Source organism: Panthera pardus, unplaced genomic scaffold (assembly GCF_024362965.1).
Source record: "Panthera pardus isolate Hobbes unplaced genomic scaffold, ASM2436296v1 HiC_scaffold_20, whole genome shotgun sequence".
In the NCBI taxonomy this organism is placed as follows: Eukaryota; Metazoa; Chordata; class Mammalia; order Carnivora; family Felidae; genus Panthera; species Panthera pardus.
In genome coordinates this window covers 86,503,596-86,523,102 of record NW_026526766.1, presented here as the reverse complement: position 1 = coordinate 86,523,102, position 19,507 = coordinate 86,503,596, and the positions used below count along the sequence as shown (strand labels likewise).

Here is a 19,507-nt window from a genome sequence, read left to right as displayed (position 1 = left end):
CAAGGCAGTCAGGCACCTGTGTGGTTAAGTCAGTTAAGTGTCTGACTTTGGCTCAGGTCATGACCGCTGGGTCCATGAGTTCAAGCCCTGTATCAGCCACGCATTGGGCTCCCTGCTGTTAGCACAGAACCAGCTTCGGCTTTGGATTCTCTGCCCCCTCTCTCTACCCCTCCCCTGCTGTGCTTGCATTTGCTCTCTCCCTCAAAAAAAAAAAAAAAAAAGTTCCAGAGCTCTTCTCAGAGTGTTGGGTGTTGGGATTACAGGTGTTTTTTTTAACTTTCTTTCTTGTGCTGGTTTGGATTTTCTAATTTTTCAACAGTGACTGCACATTGCTTTTTTAAGAAAAAAAAGTTGGCAATATTTAAAAGGAGGGTAATACGGGGCGCCTGAGTGTCTCAGTCGGTTGAGCGTCCGACTTCAGCTCAGGTCATGATCTCGCGGTTCGTGAGTTCAAGCCCCGCGTCGGGCTCTGTGCTGACAGCTCAGCGCCTGGAGCCTGCTTCAGATTCTGGGTCTCCCTCTTCCTCTGCCCCTCCCCCACTGTGCTCTGTCTGTCTGTCTCTCTCTCTCAAAAGTGAATAAATGTTAAAAAAGTTTTTAAAAATAAAATAAAAAATAAAAGGAGGGTAATAGGACAATATATAGTATGATAACAATGGTATTTTAAAACCCAAAAGTGGGGCGCCTGGGTGGCGCAGTCGGTTAAGCGTCCGACTTCAGCCAGGTCACGATCTCGCGGTCCGTGAGTTCGAGCCCCGCGTCAGGCTCCGGGCTGATGGCTCGGAGCCTGGAGCCTGTTTCCGATTCTGTGTCTCCCTCTCTCTCTGCCCCTCCCCCGTTCATGCTCTGTCTCTCTCTGTCCCAAAAATAAATAAAAAACGTTGGAAAAAAAATAAAAAATAAAAAAAATAAAACCCAAAAGTATGCATAGGAAAAAGTGTGACAGTAAGTGTAACCAAAATATTAGCAGTTTCAGGAGGGTGGTTCCCCACAGGGGTGGTAATGACAGCATTAGGACCAGAGGGGAGCTTCTGGGGAAGCTCATGATGATGTGGTTTCTTAAGTGGTGTGGTAGTTAGTTACACAGATACAGTCAGTTTGTAAAAATTCATCAGTCAAGCAGTATACTTCTGATGTGTGTACTTTCCTGCACTTTTTAAGAAAAAGCTTTTAAAACTTAATAGCAGTCACATTAAAGTAGTAAAGTGACAGGTGATGGTTTATTTTTCTGAATTTTCAACTTTCCATAACAAAAACAGATCACTTTTCAAAACAGGGTAGAAGGGTGCCTCGGCGGCTCAGTCGGTTGATCGTCCGTCCGACTTCGGCTCAGGTCATGATCTCACAGTTTGTGGGCTCGAGCCCCACCTTGAGCTCTGTGCAGGCAGCTCAGAGCCTGGAGCTTGCTTCGAATTCTGTGTCTCCCTCTCTCTCTGCCCCTCCCCAACTCATATTCTGTCGCTCTCTCAAAACTAAATAAACATTCAAAAAATGTTTTAAAAATAATAAAAATAGGGTAGAGAAAAAAACCCACACCTCCTTTCTCCCAAAGGCAATCAATCTTATATACCAGAAGGGGTTTTAAAAAAATCGAACAAGGGGGCACCTGGGTGGCTCAGTTGGTTAAGCGACCAACTCTTCATTTTGGCTCAGCTCATGATCTCACCGTTGGTGAGATAGAGCTCCACATCAGACTCTGCTGACGGCGTGGAGCCTGCTTGGGATTCTGTCTCTCCAATCTCCCTCTGCCCCTCTCCCACGCTCACTCTCTCTCTCTCAAAATACATAAGCATTTTTTAAAAAATCAAACAAGAACCCCCACATGTACACAGCAGCTTCTGGGGTCCACGTCCAGCTCACCCCACATTTCCTTTCTCGCTTGCCCATAATGGGAAAGGTCAGGCTGGGTCTTCCCAGAAACACAGAGTCCCGCTGGGAAGGAGAAGGGCACTGGCTCAAGGGGACATCATGAAATACAGCTGCTATCTGAGACAGAAGTCACCTCTCTGAGCTCTTCCATTTCTAGGATTCTGGGGCCCCAGAACTGAAAGTAGGCATTGAACTTTCCAGGGGGGACCATAGGTCCTAGCAACCTAGGTCAGTAGGGAAGCCAGTTTCCAGAGTGGCAGATCTTTAATGTAGACTTCAAAAACTACTAAGTTTTCTGTTTTTTAAAAAAGCATTTTTAATTATAAAACATAGTATGCTTGTTATAATGAAATTCAAGCAGATGATAAAAAATAAACCTTTAAGGTTTATTTTTAAACCTTTAAGGGCCCCCCAACCCCAGAGGTAGTCACTGCTTACTACTTTTTATTTATCTTTCGAGAAAATGTTATACATATACAAACACATGTATGTACACATGGATACAGACATCCTGTTTTTTTCTTCTTTTTCAGGTAAGCTCTACGCCCAACATGGGGCTCGAACTCAAGACTCCAAGATCAAGAGTCACATGCTCTGAGGCGTCTGGGTGGTTCAGTAGGTTAAGTGTCTGACACTTGATCTAGGCTCAGGTCATGATCTTGAGGTTCATTAGATCAAGCCCTGAATCGGGCTCCATACTGACAGCAGGTATTCTGTCTCTCCCTCTCTCTCTGCCCCTCCCCCCGTCACTCTCCCTCTGTCAAAATAAACCTAACAAAAATAAATAAGTAAATAATGAGGGGCACCTGGGTGGCTCAGTCGGTTAAGCACCCGACTGTGGCTCAGGTCATGATCTCCCAGCGTGTGACTTCGAGTTCCACGTCGGGCTCTGTGCTGATGGCTCGGAGCCTGCAACCTGCTTCTGATTCTGTGTCTCCCTCTCTCTCTGCCCCTCTCCCACGCGCACGGTCTCCCTCTCTCTCAAAAATAAACATTAAAAAAAAAAAAAGTCACATGCTCTGCCTACTGAGCCAGCCAGGTGACCCACAGATGCCCTTGTTTGGACAAATAGGGCCAAACTCTACCCGCTGTGCAGCTCCGTGCTTCATGATCATGTATGAATATCTACGTCCATCACTGTAACAGTTGTATGGTATTCCACTGCATGGATATATCACAATTTAACCAATACCCTCCTGATAGACATTTAGGTTGCTTCCAAAATTTCTCTCTTACAAACATCTTTATACATGATATCTGTACTCATGTACCCCAGCTCAGTCGGTTAAGTGGTTAAGCGTCCAACTCTTGATTTCGGCTCTGGTCATGATCTTGAGGTTCACGAGATCGAGCCCTGCATCGGGCTCCATGCTGACAGCAGGGAGCCTCCTTGGGATTCTCTCTCTCTCTGCCCCTCCCCTAAGTGCTCTCTCTCCCTCTCTCCCAAAATAAACTTAAAAAAAACCCAAAAAACAAAAAAATCCCTATAATATCAATTCCTAGGTATAAAACTACAGGATCCCTGCGGTGCCTGGCTGGCTTAGTCAGTGGACTGTACAACTCTTGATCTTGGGTTCGTGAGTTCAAACCTCACACTAAGTGCAGAGATTACTTAAAAATAACAAAAATCTTAAAAAATATTTTTTTTAATTTAAAAAAAAATTTTTTTTTTAACATTTATTTATTTTTGAGACAGAGAGAGACAGAGCATGAACGGGGGAGGAGCAGAGAGAGAGGGAGACACAGAATCGGAAGCAGGCTCCAGGCTCCGGGCCATCAGCCCAGAGCCCGATGCGGGGCTCGAACTCACGGACCGTGAGATCGTGACCTGAACTGAAGTCGGACGCTTAACCGACTGAGCCACCCAGGCACCCCAAAAAATATTTTTTAAAAATAAAACCTAGCATCAATGTTTACATACGTGCCCCAGAACTGTTAAATGATTTCACCAATCCTCTCAAAACAGTATAAAAAAGTTTGCTGACTTCTCCTACCCTTGCCAACATGAGATATCAGTAAGCTTTTCAATTACAGTATATTCCATTCAATAAAAATGAGAGCTTGTGTTTTAAAACATAGTTGTTTTTCATTTACATCTAACTGATTAGTCAGGTACGTGTAGTAAAAAATGGAAGACAGCGTTTTAATTCCAAGCTTTCTTTCCCTCTTGTTTAAAAGGCATTAAAATTTTTTTAAGTGTATTCATGTATTTATTTAATTTAAAAAAAATTTTTTTTAATGTTTATTTTTTTATTTTTGAGAGACAGAGTGCAAGAGGGGGAGGGGCAGAGGCAGAGAGGGAGACACAGAATCTGAAGCAGGCTCCGGGCTCTGAACTGTCAGCACAGAGCCCGATGGGGGCTCGAAACCACAGACCAGACCGCAAGATCATGACCTGAGCTGAAGTCGGACGCTCAACCGACTGAGCCACCCAGTCGCCCCTTATCTAATTTTTTTAATGTTTATTTATTTTTGAGAGAGAGCACGTGCAGGTGCTAGTGGGGGGGGAGGGAGGGAGAGACACAGCAGCCTCTGTGCTGTCAGTACAAAGCCCAAAGTGTGGGGCTCCAGAAGCCAAGAGCAGGACGCTTAACCAACTGGGCCACCCAGGCGCCCCTAATTCCAATCTTTCTTATGTAAATACACACACACACACACACACACTGGTTAGAACACTTCTCATTTAGAACACTTCTCATTTATTCCCTAGAATATCCCATTCTCCCTTTATCTCTTAGGGAAAACTGATAAATCAGGGAGTCAAACCCATGAAGTAGGACTTCAGAGTAATTACTTTCACTTTTTATTTCTACTTTTAAAAGTAATAAACTACCAAAAACAAAAAGAAGTAACAAACTACCAGCAAAAGACTGTTTCAAAATGGCAGGCATCATCTGGAAGCAGCCTCAGGTCCTTTTTACCTGCCCCTATAATGAGACCTTTGTCTAAAATGCAGCCAAAAGGTCTTGTCTCGTCACTGACGTTTCTCGTTGCAATTGACTAGGATGTAAGCCTAAGGAGGGTGCACCTGCCAGTCTGCGGCTGTCACCCCAGTGCCCGGCAGTGTCTGGCCCAAGTCTCGATAAATGTTATGCCGCAAGGATCACTGCGTGGATGGATGGATAGACGGACACGCAAAACATGTTGAGGCGTGGCTAAAAAGAGGACAGTAATTCTCTTGGCACCTTCACAACTCATACGGAAGGCAATGATTAACCAGTTCCAGAAGCGGTCTGGGGGACAACTGTGGAATACACGCATAATCTCTCGTGGGGACTGCCTCGAAAGAGGCGGTGCTTTCTTAGATAGGCACATTTCTGGTACACGTTTAAGTTACGCTTCAGATACTGTCCCGGTTACACGGGAAAAGACGTGGCTCCACACGTACAAACCAGAGAGGCCAAGGGTGCACCCTTTTGTATGAGAGAGCCCTGAGCCCCAATTCAGGCTCTGCTGCTGCCTTCTCTGGGACTTCACCTCTCGGAACCTTGCTTTCCTCATCTGTACATTGGGAGAGCAAGACCTACCACACTGCAGTCTTGTGAGGACCCAAGAACATCATGTGCCTTCGGGGTTTAGCAGGACCTACTGGACCTACTGGACATGCCTAAGAGCTACCGCCGACCCTGAATCATACCGAGTTTGAGGCCTGCTAGACCCTGACCAGTCCGAGAAGGAAAGCCTGAACGAGAATGAGCCTACCTCCCACTTGCATCCCACATGCCGGGCGGATGATTTTCCAGGGGGCATCCAAGGTACCTTGGTTTTCACCCGGACACTCCGCCGCACATTCACGGTGTCCCCTTTCATTCCGCGCTTATGAGATTTCTGTGGAAAGGGACAAACCCAGGGTCACTTCCCCACACGGCCGGCCGTGGTGTCACTCTGGTGGCACCCACTTCCAACTCCGCAGGGGAGCCTCTTCTGACTAAGGCTGCTGCTGCCGTTTCTGGATCAAGGGCCGCCTACCTTCTAAGCAGGCAGCTGACCTCTGAAAGCAAGCGCACCTGTCTCGGAAACCTTTGGAGTTTGAGGCGCGAGGTGGCCGGGTTGGGAGGCGGCCCCCTGCTCCACAGCCTTAACCTCGCCCGGCCGGCAGGCTCCTACCTGGCTGCTGGTTGCTGATGGTTTCGGGAGTTTTTTTATGTGGACGTGGACAGGAGTGTTCTCATCCACGTGAACATGTAAGGGGGGAGTTGAAGAGCGGTCCTTCATGGTTCGCTTCTGGCAGGCGGGGGAGGACAACACAAAAAAGGTTGATCTGTGGATGAGTAAACGGGCATAAAAACCAGAGCTCAGAGCCTCTGGGGGCCACTGAAAGCCTAGCCAGCAAGCGAGCAGGACAGCTACCAATTACTGGCATGCGGGCAGGAACGAAGGCAGCGGTGCTGTTCCCGCAGGCTGCTGCAGAGATCCCAGCTGAAGACCACCGGGAAGATCTACGTCCACTCAAGAGAGGGGTCTGCCAGACCCGCACGTTCCGCAGAAGAACCCGAACCCAGCCCCAGGGTCCTCAGCGCTGAATCTCCGTCCAAGCCTGCTGGAATGCACAGCTTTTCTCCAGACTCAGCGTAGCACCGTGGGAGAGGGCAGGAGAATCCTTCTGCGCGGTAATCTGGGCGGGCAGATTAGCGCAGGAGACTCACAGAACGGTTAGAGCACAAAACAAATCAGGCAGCAGGCAGGTGAGAGAGGACGACCACAGAAAGCGATAGGAAATGCTGAGATGAGAAGGTTGCATAGATTCTGAATATAAGCAGGGCAGAACCCCCAGCTGCACACCCCTTGCCACCACCCCCCCCCGCCACCCCTCCAGCAACTATCCCTTCCCCATTCTTTGACTTTTTTCTTTTCTTCTACTTCTTCTTCTTTTTTTTTTTTTTTTTTTCTTTTTGGAAGTTTTCTCAAGCCTTCTGGAACTGGGAAGGATTAGGTTAAGACAACCTCCTCACACCCAGCAGCTGGACCACAGGCAAAAGAAAAAAAAACCATCCCAGTCAATCAGCAGGACAGGCATGAAAGCACCCAGCAGAGCGAGGGGCCACAGTGGTGCCAGCAGGGAAAGGCAGGTCCTGGAAAAGGTGTGCAAAAGCATTGGCGGTGGGGCCGCGGACCCGAGGGCTGCTCCGTGTGCGTGTCACCTACCGTCACAGTCACACTGGGCGCAACACAGGGTGTCCGCAAGACCTTTTTCTGCGTGAGACTTGTTACTCCGTTCTTCCCACACGATGGAAACCTGCACCCAGGCACAAGAACCAGATTGTAAGCGGAAAAATACGGCTCTTCTAGTCCTTAGATCTCCCGAAATTACACACAAGCTTATGACTAGGAGAACCAGTCTGGAATCACTCGGCTCCCTTTACACGAGCACCGAGCACGCCTGGTGTGCCTGGCAGCGGGATGGAAACAGGGGGTGATGGGCATTCACAGGGCTGACCCTGTAACCTGCCATTGCATCGCACATATTGTGACCTTTCGCTGAAACGCCCAGCTGTCATCCTGTCTGTCGGGTGGCAAAAAGCAGGCGGCACGGGAGCCACGGGCAAGGTACTAACTTGGCCAAGGATGAAAGTGCTCAGGGACTGTGCCTGGAGCAGGGGCAGCCCTGGAAAAATGCTCAGTGAATGACAGACATAAAAAGAAGCAGGGGAGTGTGTGGACGGCTCAGCTCACCAGCCGACTCTTGATCCCAGTTCAGGTCAAGATCCCAGGGTCCTGGGATTGAGCCCCGCATCGGGCTCCGAGCTGAACGTGCAGCCTGCTTAAGATTCTTTCTCTCTTTTTCTCTCTCTCCCTATACCCCTCTACCCTGCTTGAGAGCTTTCTCTCTAAAAAAAAGACAAAAACAAAAACCCAGCAGGCCCAGGAACAAAGTCACTGTGACTCAAATTTCATAAAATTAACAAACATTCAAGTAAGATGAAGAAAAGTTACTATTTCCCCAAATATCCCACTTTATACCTTTTAACGTCTTGAAAAGCAGGGTTATTTTTGTCTTAGAGAGGTTTTTTTTTTAATAATATGTGCAATTCATCATGTTTACACATAAACAACCCCATCACCAGATTTGCTAATATAAAAAAAGTTTAATGTCCAATATTTTGCAGCAGAGCGTCTGAGTCAAGAATGCCATGACGGAAAGGGACTTGGAAAATTCATTTGATCCATCCCACTACCTCCTGACAGCCCCAAAATAAGGCTTCACCCTCCCCATCAATACTTCTGGGAAAATAATGTAACCTAAAGATGCAACATAAAAATTCTGGGGCACTGTAGCATGCATCTTGCTGTACATCTATTACGCTTTGATGAAAAAGAAAAAAAATATATTTATTGCGCCCTACTAGTCATTTGGGAAAGGAATACCAAATCTAAGTAGACAGGTTTTTTTTTCCCCCTCCTCACTTAAAAGCCAACAGATTTGGGAAATCTCTCTCCCTCATCAGGCTTGCCATACAATCACCTGGATTGCATCGATACCTTGCTAACTGCCAAATCCACCTCCGACATCATTGTTATTTACATGCAGCCCTCTTTCAAAAAGGACCTGCATGCCTCCTACTCCAACAATGGTGACCCTGTTTGCTCCTGGGAACTGGGGCACCTGGGGAGGGAGGGCAAGAGGGAGCCAGAACTGGGATGGCCTGCCTGCACTTTTTTCCTCCTTCCCTTTCAAAATGATTTCTCAATGTCTTGGACCAGACTTTCAATACACAGAACAGGGAAGCTGGAAAGAGAAGCCCCCGGTGAGCCTGGTCTGAGGGCCCCTGACCACCTTTCCCTGCCCTTCCGCAGTACCTGGGGGAGCCGCCTGAGGATGAGGCAGACATGGCTAGGCATCAAAGCCGCAAAGGTGGGCAATTGGGTCAGCAGGCTCTGCTCAGGGGGACCCAGAGGGGCTTGTCAATAACAATCTCAGGGGCCCGGCATCAAACGTCCTCTCTGAGGGGAGGAGGGTGGAAGCCTTGGGGGTGGCAGTTGGATGAAAACTTGGGAGGCGCTCCTCTACTGTCCAAGTCGCACAGCAACTGTCCTGCCAAAGTGGGGGGTGGGGGGGAGATAGGAGAGGCTGAGCGACTTGCGGGGCAGTGGATGGACGGCCGGTAGGTGGGTAGGGGGCGCGGAGGAAGCTCCCCTCCCTGGGGACGGGCGAGGGGCGGAACTTCGAGGACAAGGACCACCACGCCCAGGCCCCACCCAGGAGTGGTGGGTGGCCGTCAAAGGGAAAACCTGAGGTGCTGGCTGGCGCGCGTGGAGGGCGAGAACCGCCAGGTCCCCAAGTGGGCCCCAAAGGGCCGGAATCCGAGAAGGGAGCTGGAGGGATATTCCGGGCGGGGCCAGGGCAAGGGTCTCCTAGGAGAAGGGGGCGTTCCCGGCAGAATAGAAACCCGGAGAGGACCAATAGTATTTGAAGGCGATAGGGGCGGCAGCTGCAGGAGAAAGGGGCGTTCGGCCACAAGTGGGTACCCCCGACGGCGAAGGGAAAATCCTCCCGGGCGCAACAGCCAGCGGCCGCCAGGACTTAGTATCCGAGTTAGAGCGGGTCGGACGCCGGGTGGTGCAGGGAGCGGGATGGGACCCCCGGGGAGGCCCCTGGGCTGGTGATCCCGCTCCCGCGGGGTTGGGCGGCAGGGAGACGGCCCCGGGGAAACAGCACTGCCTACGAGGCGCGGACAAATAACTGCCGAGCCGAGGCCCGCAGGGAGGGAGAGGCGGCAGGGGCGACGCCCACCGGCGGGCAAGGGGCGCGGGGCCAGCCTCCGACGGCGGGGAAGAGACGACGACCACCCACCAGCGTGCAGGAGGGGACCAGTTTCTGCCCATAGAGAGAAGGGCGAGGCCCCGCCGGAGGGCGGCAGAGGTGGGAGTAGAGTCCCGCCGGAGGCCAGGTCAGGTGGGAGGCGGCCGGCCCGCCCGTTAGCCGGAGGAGGAGAGGGCCCGCGCCGGGGGGCGGGGCGGGGGCCACATTCTGACCGGAGCGGGACGAGCGCGCCGGAGGGCTGGAGGCAGGGGCGGCCGGGGGGGAGGGGGAGCGGCGGGGGCCATCCCTCCCTCCCGGACCCAGCCCGGCGGCGGCGGCGGCGGGGCGCCCCGAAGCGCCCGGGGTCCCGCCTGCCGGCGGCCTCTCACCAGGAGCGGCACGGCTGCGCCCAGAAACGCCTCCTTATGAAGTCGTTGAAGTCGGAGGCCAGGGCCGTGCCATGGAGACGCCGCGGCGGATGCAGTGCGGCTCCCGCGGCGACTCCTCCCCGCTTCCGCCTCCTTTTCCGACACCCGGTCGGCAGCTCGCCCATTGGCCAGTTCAAACCCCCCCAGGAGCCTCTCGGGTTTCGCCATTTAGACCCAGCCCCTGGCGTCACAGAGATGCCCCGCCCCACAAGAAGCTCCGCCCTCGTCTGGGCCACGCGTCCCGTCGCCGTGGAGACGCGCGACGCCACTAGAGGGCTTTGCCGGGGCTTGCCCCGCCGTTCAAGGCCCGGCTGGCCCTCCGCCATTTTTACCCCGTCGCGGTCCCCCTCGAGTCCCCTAACTGGAAGGAGCGTTAAAACTCTACCCCGGGCCCTTTGATACGTGTTGGGAAACTGGGCTCCGACTGGGGACACAGAACGAGTAATCGGCCGGAGCGACGCGCAGCTTCTGACATCCAGCCCCTTCAGTAGTCCGCTGGTGGCGCACACCACCCAGACTCTGATATCTCGCCCCTTCCCACAGCTCCTCCTCTATCCTTGTCCAGACTGGAGGAACGGGCCGCGTCCCCCTCGCTCCTCACCGCCCTCCTGCACACTGGGCGCTGCTGTGTGTACAGACCTACTTCGATGAGGTTCTCGCTGGGCCGCCATCTTCTCAACTATGCTTCACTGTGGAGCAATCAAGGGGGGGCTGTCACGTGGCTCACCGCGCCGCCCTGGATTCTGGGAGACTTTAACATCCTCAGGCCAATCTGGCCTCGGTCGCTTGACGTCCTCATGTCCCTGACTTTCCCTTGAACCTCAGCCATGCCCCCTCAGGGTCACACAACTGGTACACCTGAAATCTGAAATTCCAGCTTCCCGCTGTCCACACAGTACTTGCTTTTCTGGCTTCGCTTTCATTTTCTTCGCATTGGCTAATGCCCACCATATTCATTCCCCGGTGTTAGGGAGCCCTCCACGTCCGTTCATCTTCTCCCTATTGAATAAGTAACGGGTCTCCTGTTATCATTCAACCACCTGAGGTTCTGCAAGGATGAAACCCACACACCATGGCCTCCACCTTCAGCTGAGCCCTCATCACCGCCCAAAATTGTTCCATTTGTCTCTAGATCCCTTCTCTCTCCAAGTGGCTTTTCCAAACCTTTGCCTCTCCCGTCTCCTATTCCCAACTCTCCTTTCTCATAGAGAAAAATAAAGCCATCAAGAATTTCCTCTACCTTCTCCCTACCTATCTGCACTCATTTTAAGTCCCCGCCCCGCCTCCCCACCATCTTTTAGTTCCTCCCTTCAGAGGAAGTGATGTCCTTCTTGCTGCCCAAGGTAAACTTCTTACTGCCAGGCCTAGATCAAAGATCTCAGTAAAATGTCTCTTGCTACCCCCAGCACGGAATTGTTGATCATTTCTCACTGCTCCCACATTCGCTGAACCAATATTAAGTCCCTGCTATGTGCTAAGCCCAGTTCAAGGGGTGCTAGACCAACACACCCTACCTAGTCTTCAAGGAGCGCACAGCCAACCTCTTGGACTTGACCAGATATCCTGGTTGAAACTTTCCTCTCTCCACCCACTGAAGGATTTTGCCCATGTGATTTTGTCTGCTCTTCACCCTCTGAAGAGGGCCCTTCATAGCCAGTGCAGTTCTTTGGGGCTTTTGTGATGGAAAATCTGAGAATGGACAGAATTGAGAGGTCACCACGCGTGCGCACACACACACACACACACACGCACACACGCACACACATGCAGCACTGGGTGACAGGAAGGAGGAGGAAACGCTTCTCAGAAGATTGGGAAGGGAGGGGTGGCAGAAGGGAGACTGAAGAAGGGCACAGGAACCACTATAGTGTGTGGAAGATGTGGGATGGAGAAGAAAAGGAGCATATTTTGTTTTAATGTTTATTCATTTTTGAAAGACAGAGCATGAACGGGGGAAGGGCAGAGAGAGAGGGAGACACAATCTGAAGCCGGCTCCAGGCTCTGAGCTGGAGCTCTGAACTTACCACAGAGGCCGATGTGGGGCCTGAACCCACAGTGAGATCATGACCTGAGCTGAAGGCAGACGCCCAACCAACTGATCCTCCCCATGCCCCTGAAAAGGAGTATATTTAAGAGTATAGCTGTGGTAGGGGGATCTATCCTTTTGTAGTGTTTGAGAAATGCAAGGAAAGAACTTGAGTTATTCTTATATTACTTTGTATTGCTGGACCATGTTTTCTTTTTTTTTTCTTTTTTTAATGTTTATTTATTTTTGAGAGAGAGGGTGTGAGTGGGGGAGGGGCAGAGAGAGAGGGAGACACAGAATCTCCCTCTCCAGGCTCCAGGCTCTGAGATGTCAGCACAGAGCCCGACGTGGGGTTCGAGCCTCAAGATCATGACTCAAGCGGAAGCCTGACACTTAACCCACTGAACTACCCAGGTGCCCTGGACCATGTTTTCTGAGTGCAAACCACTTTGAGCCTGGCCAGCATTGAGCACTTTTTTTTTTATTTTTAATTATTTTTTAAGTTTACTTATTTATTTATTGAGAGAGCAGGAGCAGGGGAGGGGCAGAGAGAAAAGGAGAGAGAGAATCCCAAGCAGGCTCTGTACTGCACCCAACCCGGAGCTCTAATTCACAAACCACGAGACCATGACTTGAGCCAGTTGCTTAACTGACTGAGCCACCTAGGTGCCCCTGACCCCCTTTTTTTTTTAAGGGCAATACCCAGGGGTGCCTGGGTTCCTCAGTAGGTTGAGCACCTGACTTTGGCTCAGGTGATCTCTCATGGGGCACGCTGTTCTCAGCACAGAGCCTGCTTTGGATCTTCTGCCCCCCTCCGACCCTCCCCCACCCACACTCTCTCTCAAAAGTAAATTAACCCAGAAAACAAATAATCCAGTGAAGAAATGGGCAAAAGACATGAATAGACACTTTTCAAAAGAAGACATCCATCCAGATGGCTGAAAATCCAGATACATGAAAAAATGCTCAGCATCCCTCATCATCAGGGAAATACAAATCAAAACCACGCTGAGAAACCACCTCACACAGTCAGAATGGCTAAAATTAATAACCTTGGCAACAACAGGTGTTGGCGAGGATGCAGAGAAAGAGAATCTCTTTTGCGCTGTTGGTGGGAATGCAAAGCGGTGCAGTCACTCTGGAAAACAGTATGGAGGTTCCTCGAAAAGTTAAAAATAGGGGGCGCCTGGGTGGGTCAGTCAGTTAAGTGTCCGACTTCGGCTCAGGTCATGATCTCGTGGTTTGTGAGTTCAAGCCCCACCTTGGGCTCTGCGGTGACAACTCCTGCTTCGGATTCTGTGCCTCCCTCCCTCTCTGTGGTTCTTCCCCATTCACGCTCTGTCTCTCTGTCTCTCTGTCTCTCTCTCTCTCCCAAAAATGAATAAACATTAAAAAAAAAATTTTTAATAAAAATAAAAATGTATGATCAAATAAACACTAAAGGAGCCACCATTCAGCTTTAAGAAATAAGAGATTAAAAATGTTGTAGGGGCACCTGGCTGACTCAGTCAGTAGAGCATGTGACTCTTGATCTCGGGGTCATGAGTCCAAGGCCCGTGTTGGGGGTGGGGTACTTAAAACATCTTTTTTTTTGTTTTAAACCAGTAGACACTATCTCAAAATGTTAATACGACCATTTTATTTTCCTTGTTCTATTTTTCCCAATGTCAACAATGAATGTGAGCTTCTTTTGTTAGTTAGAAACAACCACAGTTGGGGGCGCCAGCCATCAGCCCCGGCATTGGGCCCTCACCCTGCCAGCAGCTCACAGCGGAGGGAGACCTCTGAGCGTCCCCCACCCCCACCACCCCGGGCTTAGGCTCCAGCCTCTCCATTTGCCCAAGGGCCTGATTACCAGTTCTTTCCATCCAGGAGCATCTCCTCCAGGGCCCTGATGCAACTGCCACAGCCCTGCCCTGGGGAGAAGGAACCTGTGCTCCAGAGTGGGCCTGGCTTTTCCTTTCAAGTTTTGGGTGGAGCTGGGAGAGAAAATTCTCCCCGGCCTTATCAAGGCTTGCTCCTCTTAGACCCTTTGGCCAAGACCCTCACTGGCCTTGCCCCTCGGAGGTTGGATGGCCTCCAGTCTCACTGAGAGTATTGATTCTGCAGCTGTCCAAACCAGCGGTTCTCAAAGTCTCCATGCCAACAGCATCAGCATCACTGCGGAACTTGGTAGAGATACAAACCTTGGACCCCACCCTGGACCTAGGGAACCAGACAGTCTCGGGATGGGGCTCAGCAACCTGCGTTTTAACAAGTTCTGTGGGTGATTCAGGTATACTCCAGAGTTTGAGAACCACTTTCCGGACCCTCAGACTTGGAAGGCAAATCTAGTCATGCCTCTTCACTTTACAGAGGAGGAAACTGCAGGGTTTTAAAAAAAAAAAAAATTTTTTTTTTTTAACGTTTATTTATTTTTGAGACAGGGAGAGACAGAGAATGAACAGGGGAGGGTCAGAGAGAGGGAGACACAGAATATGAAGCAGGCTCCAGGCTCTGAACTGTCAGCACAGAGCCCGACGCGGGGCTCGAACTCACGGACCATGAGATCATGACCTGAGCCGAAGTCGGCCACCCAACCGACTGAGCCACCCAGGCGCCCCAAAACTGCAGGGTTTTAAGCGAGGAGAAGGGACCCGGCTCAAGTGGCAAAGGTGAAAGTGAAAGTTAGATGATCTGTTTCCAGAGACCACCCCCCACTCTCTTCTGACTCAGGCAGACCTCCTTAGCCCATCTGGATCCACTTTGTCACTGTCTGGAGGGCTGCCCTGAAGCCAGCAACCGTCAGTGCACCCTTCCCACTGTGCCAGGGACGGTGCTCACCTGCATGAGCTCAGCAAAGCCTCGCAACATCCAGTGAGCTTGGCATGAATGCTAACCCCATTTTACAGAGCTGAAAACTGAGGCCAGAGAAAGCTCATTACATTTGCCCAAGGTCACAGGTTAGAAAGTGCAGACATAACTCAAACCAGCTTTCTCTCCTACACACACACACACACACACACACACACACACACACACACAGCCCCAGGGGCCTATGTCATGGCCAGCAGGAGCACACTGAGGTTTGCAGAGACTGCCGCCTTCAGGGAGGGCTCTTCCCCAGTGCCTACAATTCAGCTGAAAAACCAGCAAGGAGACAGAAATCTCCCTGAACAGGCAAAACAGTTGGCAAACAGCCAATGTCCCAAAGCTAACTGCCATTTACTCATAGGAAAGCCCTTTGTCTCTTGATTTGCAAACAATTGTACCAACCTTGCGGGGTGGGGTAGAGCAGATTAAAAGCAGTCCACCTCCAGGGAGTTATAGCAGACGCGGTTCCTGCCCGCCGGCCCTCCTTCCTGCTCAGGTCACGATCTCATGGTTCGTGGGTTCAGCTTAGGTCACGATCTCATGGTTCGTGGGTTCAAGCCCCAAGTTGGGCTCTGCACTGACAGTGAGGAACCTGCTTCGGATCCTTGGCTCTCTCTTTCTCTCTCTCTGCTCCTGCCCGGCTTGCACCCTCTCTCTCTCAAAAAGAAATGAACACTGAAAAAGAAAGAAAGAAACCATAATGTAACATATTAGGGAAGGTGTTCATGCTCAGTTTTGTATGAAACTTCCAAATAAAACATTTATACTGGTTAAAAGCAGACACAAGAGGCCACATACTATATGATTCCACCCACACGACGGTTGGGAAAAGGCACAACCACAGGGACAGAAAACAGATCTATGGTTTCAGGGGCTGGAGTTGGGAGGAGGGTACTGACGGTAGGGGAATTTGGAGGGAAATGTACATATTCCACATCTTCATTGTCGTGGTGGTGACCGGACTGTTTACATTTGTCAAAGATCACCAAAGTCAACTTTTTTTTTTTAAGCTTCTTTATTTATTTTTGAGCCAGGGGCAGGAGGGGCAGAGAAAGGGAGAGAGAAAATCCCAAGCAGGCTCAACGCTGCCAGCGGGGAGTCCGACACCAGGCTCAAGTCCACAAGCCGGTGAGATCACCAACCACCTGAGCTGACGTCAGACGCTTAACTGACTGAGTTAACTGACTGAGCCCCGCAGACGCCCCTCATCGGCATCGATTTTACTGTGTGTTGATTTAGCGGGAGTTCCCAGAGCGGTCAGCTCCTCGGAATCAGGAATCACCCCGGGTGGTTTCGTTCAGAAAGTCACGCCTCACCCACAGCCTACCCGGTGTGTGTGTGTGGGGGGGGGGGGGGGACGTGCAGAGGGAGTGGGATGAGTCAGTAATCTGCATTTAACAAGCTCCCCAGGTAACCAGTGGGGGGGAGGGGGGGAGGGCGTGTGTGTGTGTGTGTGTGTGTGTGTGTGTGTGTGTGTGTGGTTTGGGGCCAGGACTTCTGGGTCAGGACAGGATTCCAAGCTTCCATCTGCAGCCCAGACCTGAACCCTGAATCCCAGGCTCGTACAAGCCGACAACCACGTGATGTCTGCACCGGAATCCTGACCGGCACCCCGAAACCAGCCCCACCCACAGTCTTCTCCATTTGAATTGATGACAGGTCCATTCCTCCAGAAATTCAGGCCCAACGCTTCGACATCATCCTCAATTCCTCTTTCTCTTTCTTGTCATTTAGTTTTAATCTCATTATCCTAAACTTAGCCCTTGCGCCAACACGGCCCGAAGACGTGTCGTGAGAGCACGAAGGCACAGAGTGGTGCCAGCAGCTGGGGGCGGGAGGGGTGCCCTCCGGAGACAAAGCACAGACCAGCCTGTCAGCGCTGTCCACGCCCTGCAGTGATGACGTTGCTGGTCTTGCCATGCCTGGACCCGAGGCGCTCCATGGCTTCCACGACATCTGTGCCCTCTTTCACCCTGCCAAAGACCACCTGCTTGCCATCCCAGCTGGGCAGTGCAGATGAAAACCTGGGGACCAGTTGTGCTGGGCCCAGCATTTGCCATGGGAGAGATGTCAGGAATACATTCTCATCATCAAATTTCTCCCTGTAGATGGACGTTCCCCAGTCCTCAGAGCGTGCAAGTTTTCTGCTGTCTTGGGAACTTCTACAAACAGCTTGAAGGAGGTGCGGCCCAAGGGCTCAAGAGCACAGTGGGCTTGACCATGGCTAGGCAGCACAGGGAGGCTCTGGGTGTCCGTATCTGCAACCTCCTATCCTGCCTTAGAAATTCTGTTGGTTCTGCCTTATTACCACCCCACTGCTAGAGAACACCCCGGGCTGATGCATCGTTGTATTGCAATGGGTTCCTGGCTCCCTGGGCCCACCTACAGTTTATTCTCAGTACAGCAGCCAAGGTGATCATGTTAAAGTAAGTTAGACTGTGTCGTTTCTTTCTTTTTTTTTTAAAGAAGATTTAAAAAAAAAAAAAAGTTTATTTATTTTGTGAGAGAGAGGCAGAGAGATAGAATCCCAAGCAGGCGCCACATTGTCAGCACGGAGCCTGACGCAGGGCTCGAACCCACAAACTTCAAGATCATGATCTGAGCTGAAATCAAGAGTTGGACGTTCAACTGACTAAGCCACCCAGGCTCCCCAGACCATGTCATTTGTTGGCCTCAAACCCTCTGGGGGCTCCCGGTTCCAGAGTAAAAGCCAGAAGGACCTCCAAGGCCGTCCTTGCTCTGGCTCTGACTTTGGCTCTATCATCTCCAGGCTCTGGCTCCTTCTTGCGCAGTCTGCTCCAGGCACGCTGGCTTCCTTGCTGTCTTTTAAACCTGCCAGTCCTGCTCCTGCCTCAGGGCCTTTGCACATGCTGTTCCCCTAGTCTGAAATGGGCTTCTTTCAGATATCCTCACAGCTTGCCCCCTCACCTCTGAGCCTTTGGTCAAATGTGAACTTCTCAGACCATACTTTTTTTTTTTTTTTTTTAATGCTTGTTTATTTTTAAGGGAGAGAGACAGAACGTGAGCGGGGGAGGGGCAGAAAGAGAGGGAGATACAGAATCCAAAGCAGGCTGCAGGCTCCAGGCTCTGAGTTGTCAGCACAGAGCCGCTGCGGGGCTCAAACCCACAAACTGCGAGATCGTGCCCTGAGCTGAAGGACGCTCAAATCGACTGAGCCACCCAGGCGCCCCGTTCACAGACCATACTTGATGTCTCCTTCCTCATTTTGCTCTACCACTCTCTAGTATTTACTTATTTATTTTTGTCTATCTCCCTCCTAGAATGTCAGCTGCACCAGGTCAGGGATTTTTTGGCTACTTTTATTCACTGCTGTACCCCTAATGCCTAAACCTGGCCCATAAGAGGGGCTCTATAAATGATTATTTTAATGAGCGAAGGGGACACCTCAAGCCTGGAGGGGAAAAGTGACTTGCCAAGGTCATAGTCATCTGAAATCAACGGCTTTCACTCTTGGAACAAAGCACCAATCCTATAGCTTTCACCCAAAGTCCTTCTCACAGACATTCCAGGTCCTGGGACCGAAGCCAGGCCAGCCGGCTGGATATCCCAGCCAGGGTAGAACCTAAGACAGCCCAGCCTTAGGGGGCCTGTCCGACTCTGCCAGGGCCCTGGTGCTTCCACGACCAAGTCGAGGAGCTGCCAGGGGAGAGGGGCTCCCCTGACAAAGGAAACCTAGGCATGCCAGTGCCAGTCTTGTGCTGGTGGAGGCCAAGGCAGCCACGGCCAAGGCGAGGAGCCACCGCCCTATGCCCTGCAGCTGCCTGAGTGCAGGCACTGGAGACGGCTGCTGGGCCCAGAAGCCCGACCCTGTGAAGGGCAGGTGGAGAGGGAGGAAGGCCAGCAGTTCTAAGCAGAAGAGCAGAAGACGCGGAGCTGCTGTGCGTAGCCCGGCAGCACAGGGAGGCGATTCCAAGTGCCCCAGGCTCCCTTCCCCATTGCTGGCTCTGTCCCAGCAGAGGGCGCCCCTGGCCCACAAGGTCCACATTCTGCTTTCTTTCGCCCTCTGGCGGCCACGCTGGTTAGGGCCAGAGGGGAGTCTTGGATCGTTCCCACCTCTCCCAGGGGAAGGGTGGCAACTGCACAGGTGAAGATTCAAAGGGAAGGAGGCTCAGCAGCCCCGGCTCTGGGCGCACCGCACCCCCCCCTGCCCCCCGACCAGCAGGGTGAGGCCAGTGGTGCCCACGACAGCCCCAAAGGGTGAGCATTCACTGTGGGCCGGGCCGGGCCATTCCATACCCACCCAGCCACGACATTTCTCTTCCATGTCCATTTCACCACCAGACTAAGACCCAGGGAGGGATGGCATCCACACCAGATCACCAGGCAAGGAGATGGTCATGCCCAGTCAGCCTGACTCCTCCTCCAGGCTGCCCTCCTCTCTCTGCTTCTCCAACTGGTCAGCCATGACACCTCCATATGGGCACCCTTGGTGGGAACCCTTCCGTCCCAGACCTCGTGACACACAAAGAGGCTCATCCAGGAGTTAGACATATAAAGTGCACATACCAGCTGGCTTTTATTGAGGGCCTACCATGTGCTGGGCACCAAGTCTGCAAGGGCCCTCCTCTC

At 51.7% G+C, this 19,507-nt stretch overlaps 1 protein-coding gene across 20 annotated transcripts in view; it reads right to left on the bottom strand.

Annotated features, from left to right (window-relative positions):
- ODF2 (outer dense fiber of sperm tails 2) overlaps positions 1-10,778 on the bottom strand; it is a 35,609-nt gene extending 24,831 nt beyond the window's left edge. Inside the window, exons 1-5 of one of the 20 annotated variants that reach the window (XM_053908359.1) lie at positions 10,000-10,110; positions 8,668-8,902; positions 7,015-7,105; positions 5,977-6,093; positions 5,572-5,697 (exon numbers count right to left, since the gene is read on the bottom strand). In XM_053908359.1, coding sequence (XP_053764334.1) covers positions 5,572-5,697; positions 5,977-6,093; positions 7,015-7,105; positions 8,668-8,699 — 366 coding nt within the window. In that variant the 5' untranslated portion in view covers positions 8,700-8,902; positions 10,000-10,110. Of the gene's footprint in view, positions 1-5,571; positions 5,698-5,976; positions 6,131-7,014; positions 7,106-8,667; positions 8,903-9,099; positions 9,219-9,661; positions 9,800-9,999; positions 10,191-10,677 lie in introns of those variants that run through there. The other 19 variants (XM_053908362.1, XM_053908358.1, XM_053908361.1 and 16 more) reach the window with 19 other exon arrangements.
- Positions 10,779-19,507: the final 8,729 nt, after the last annotated feature.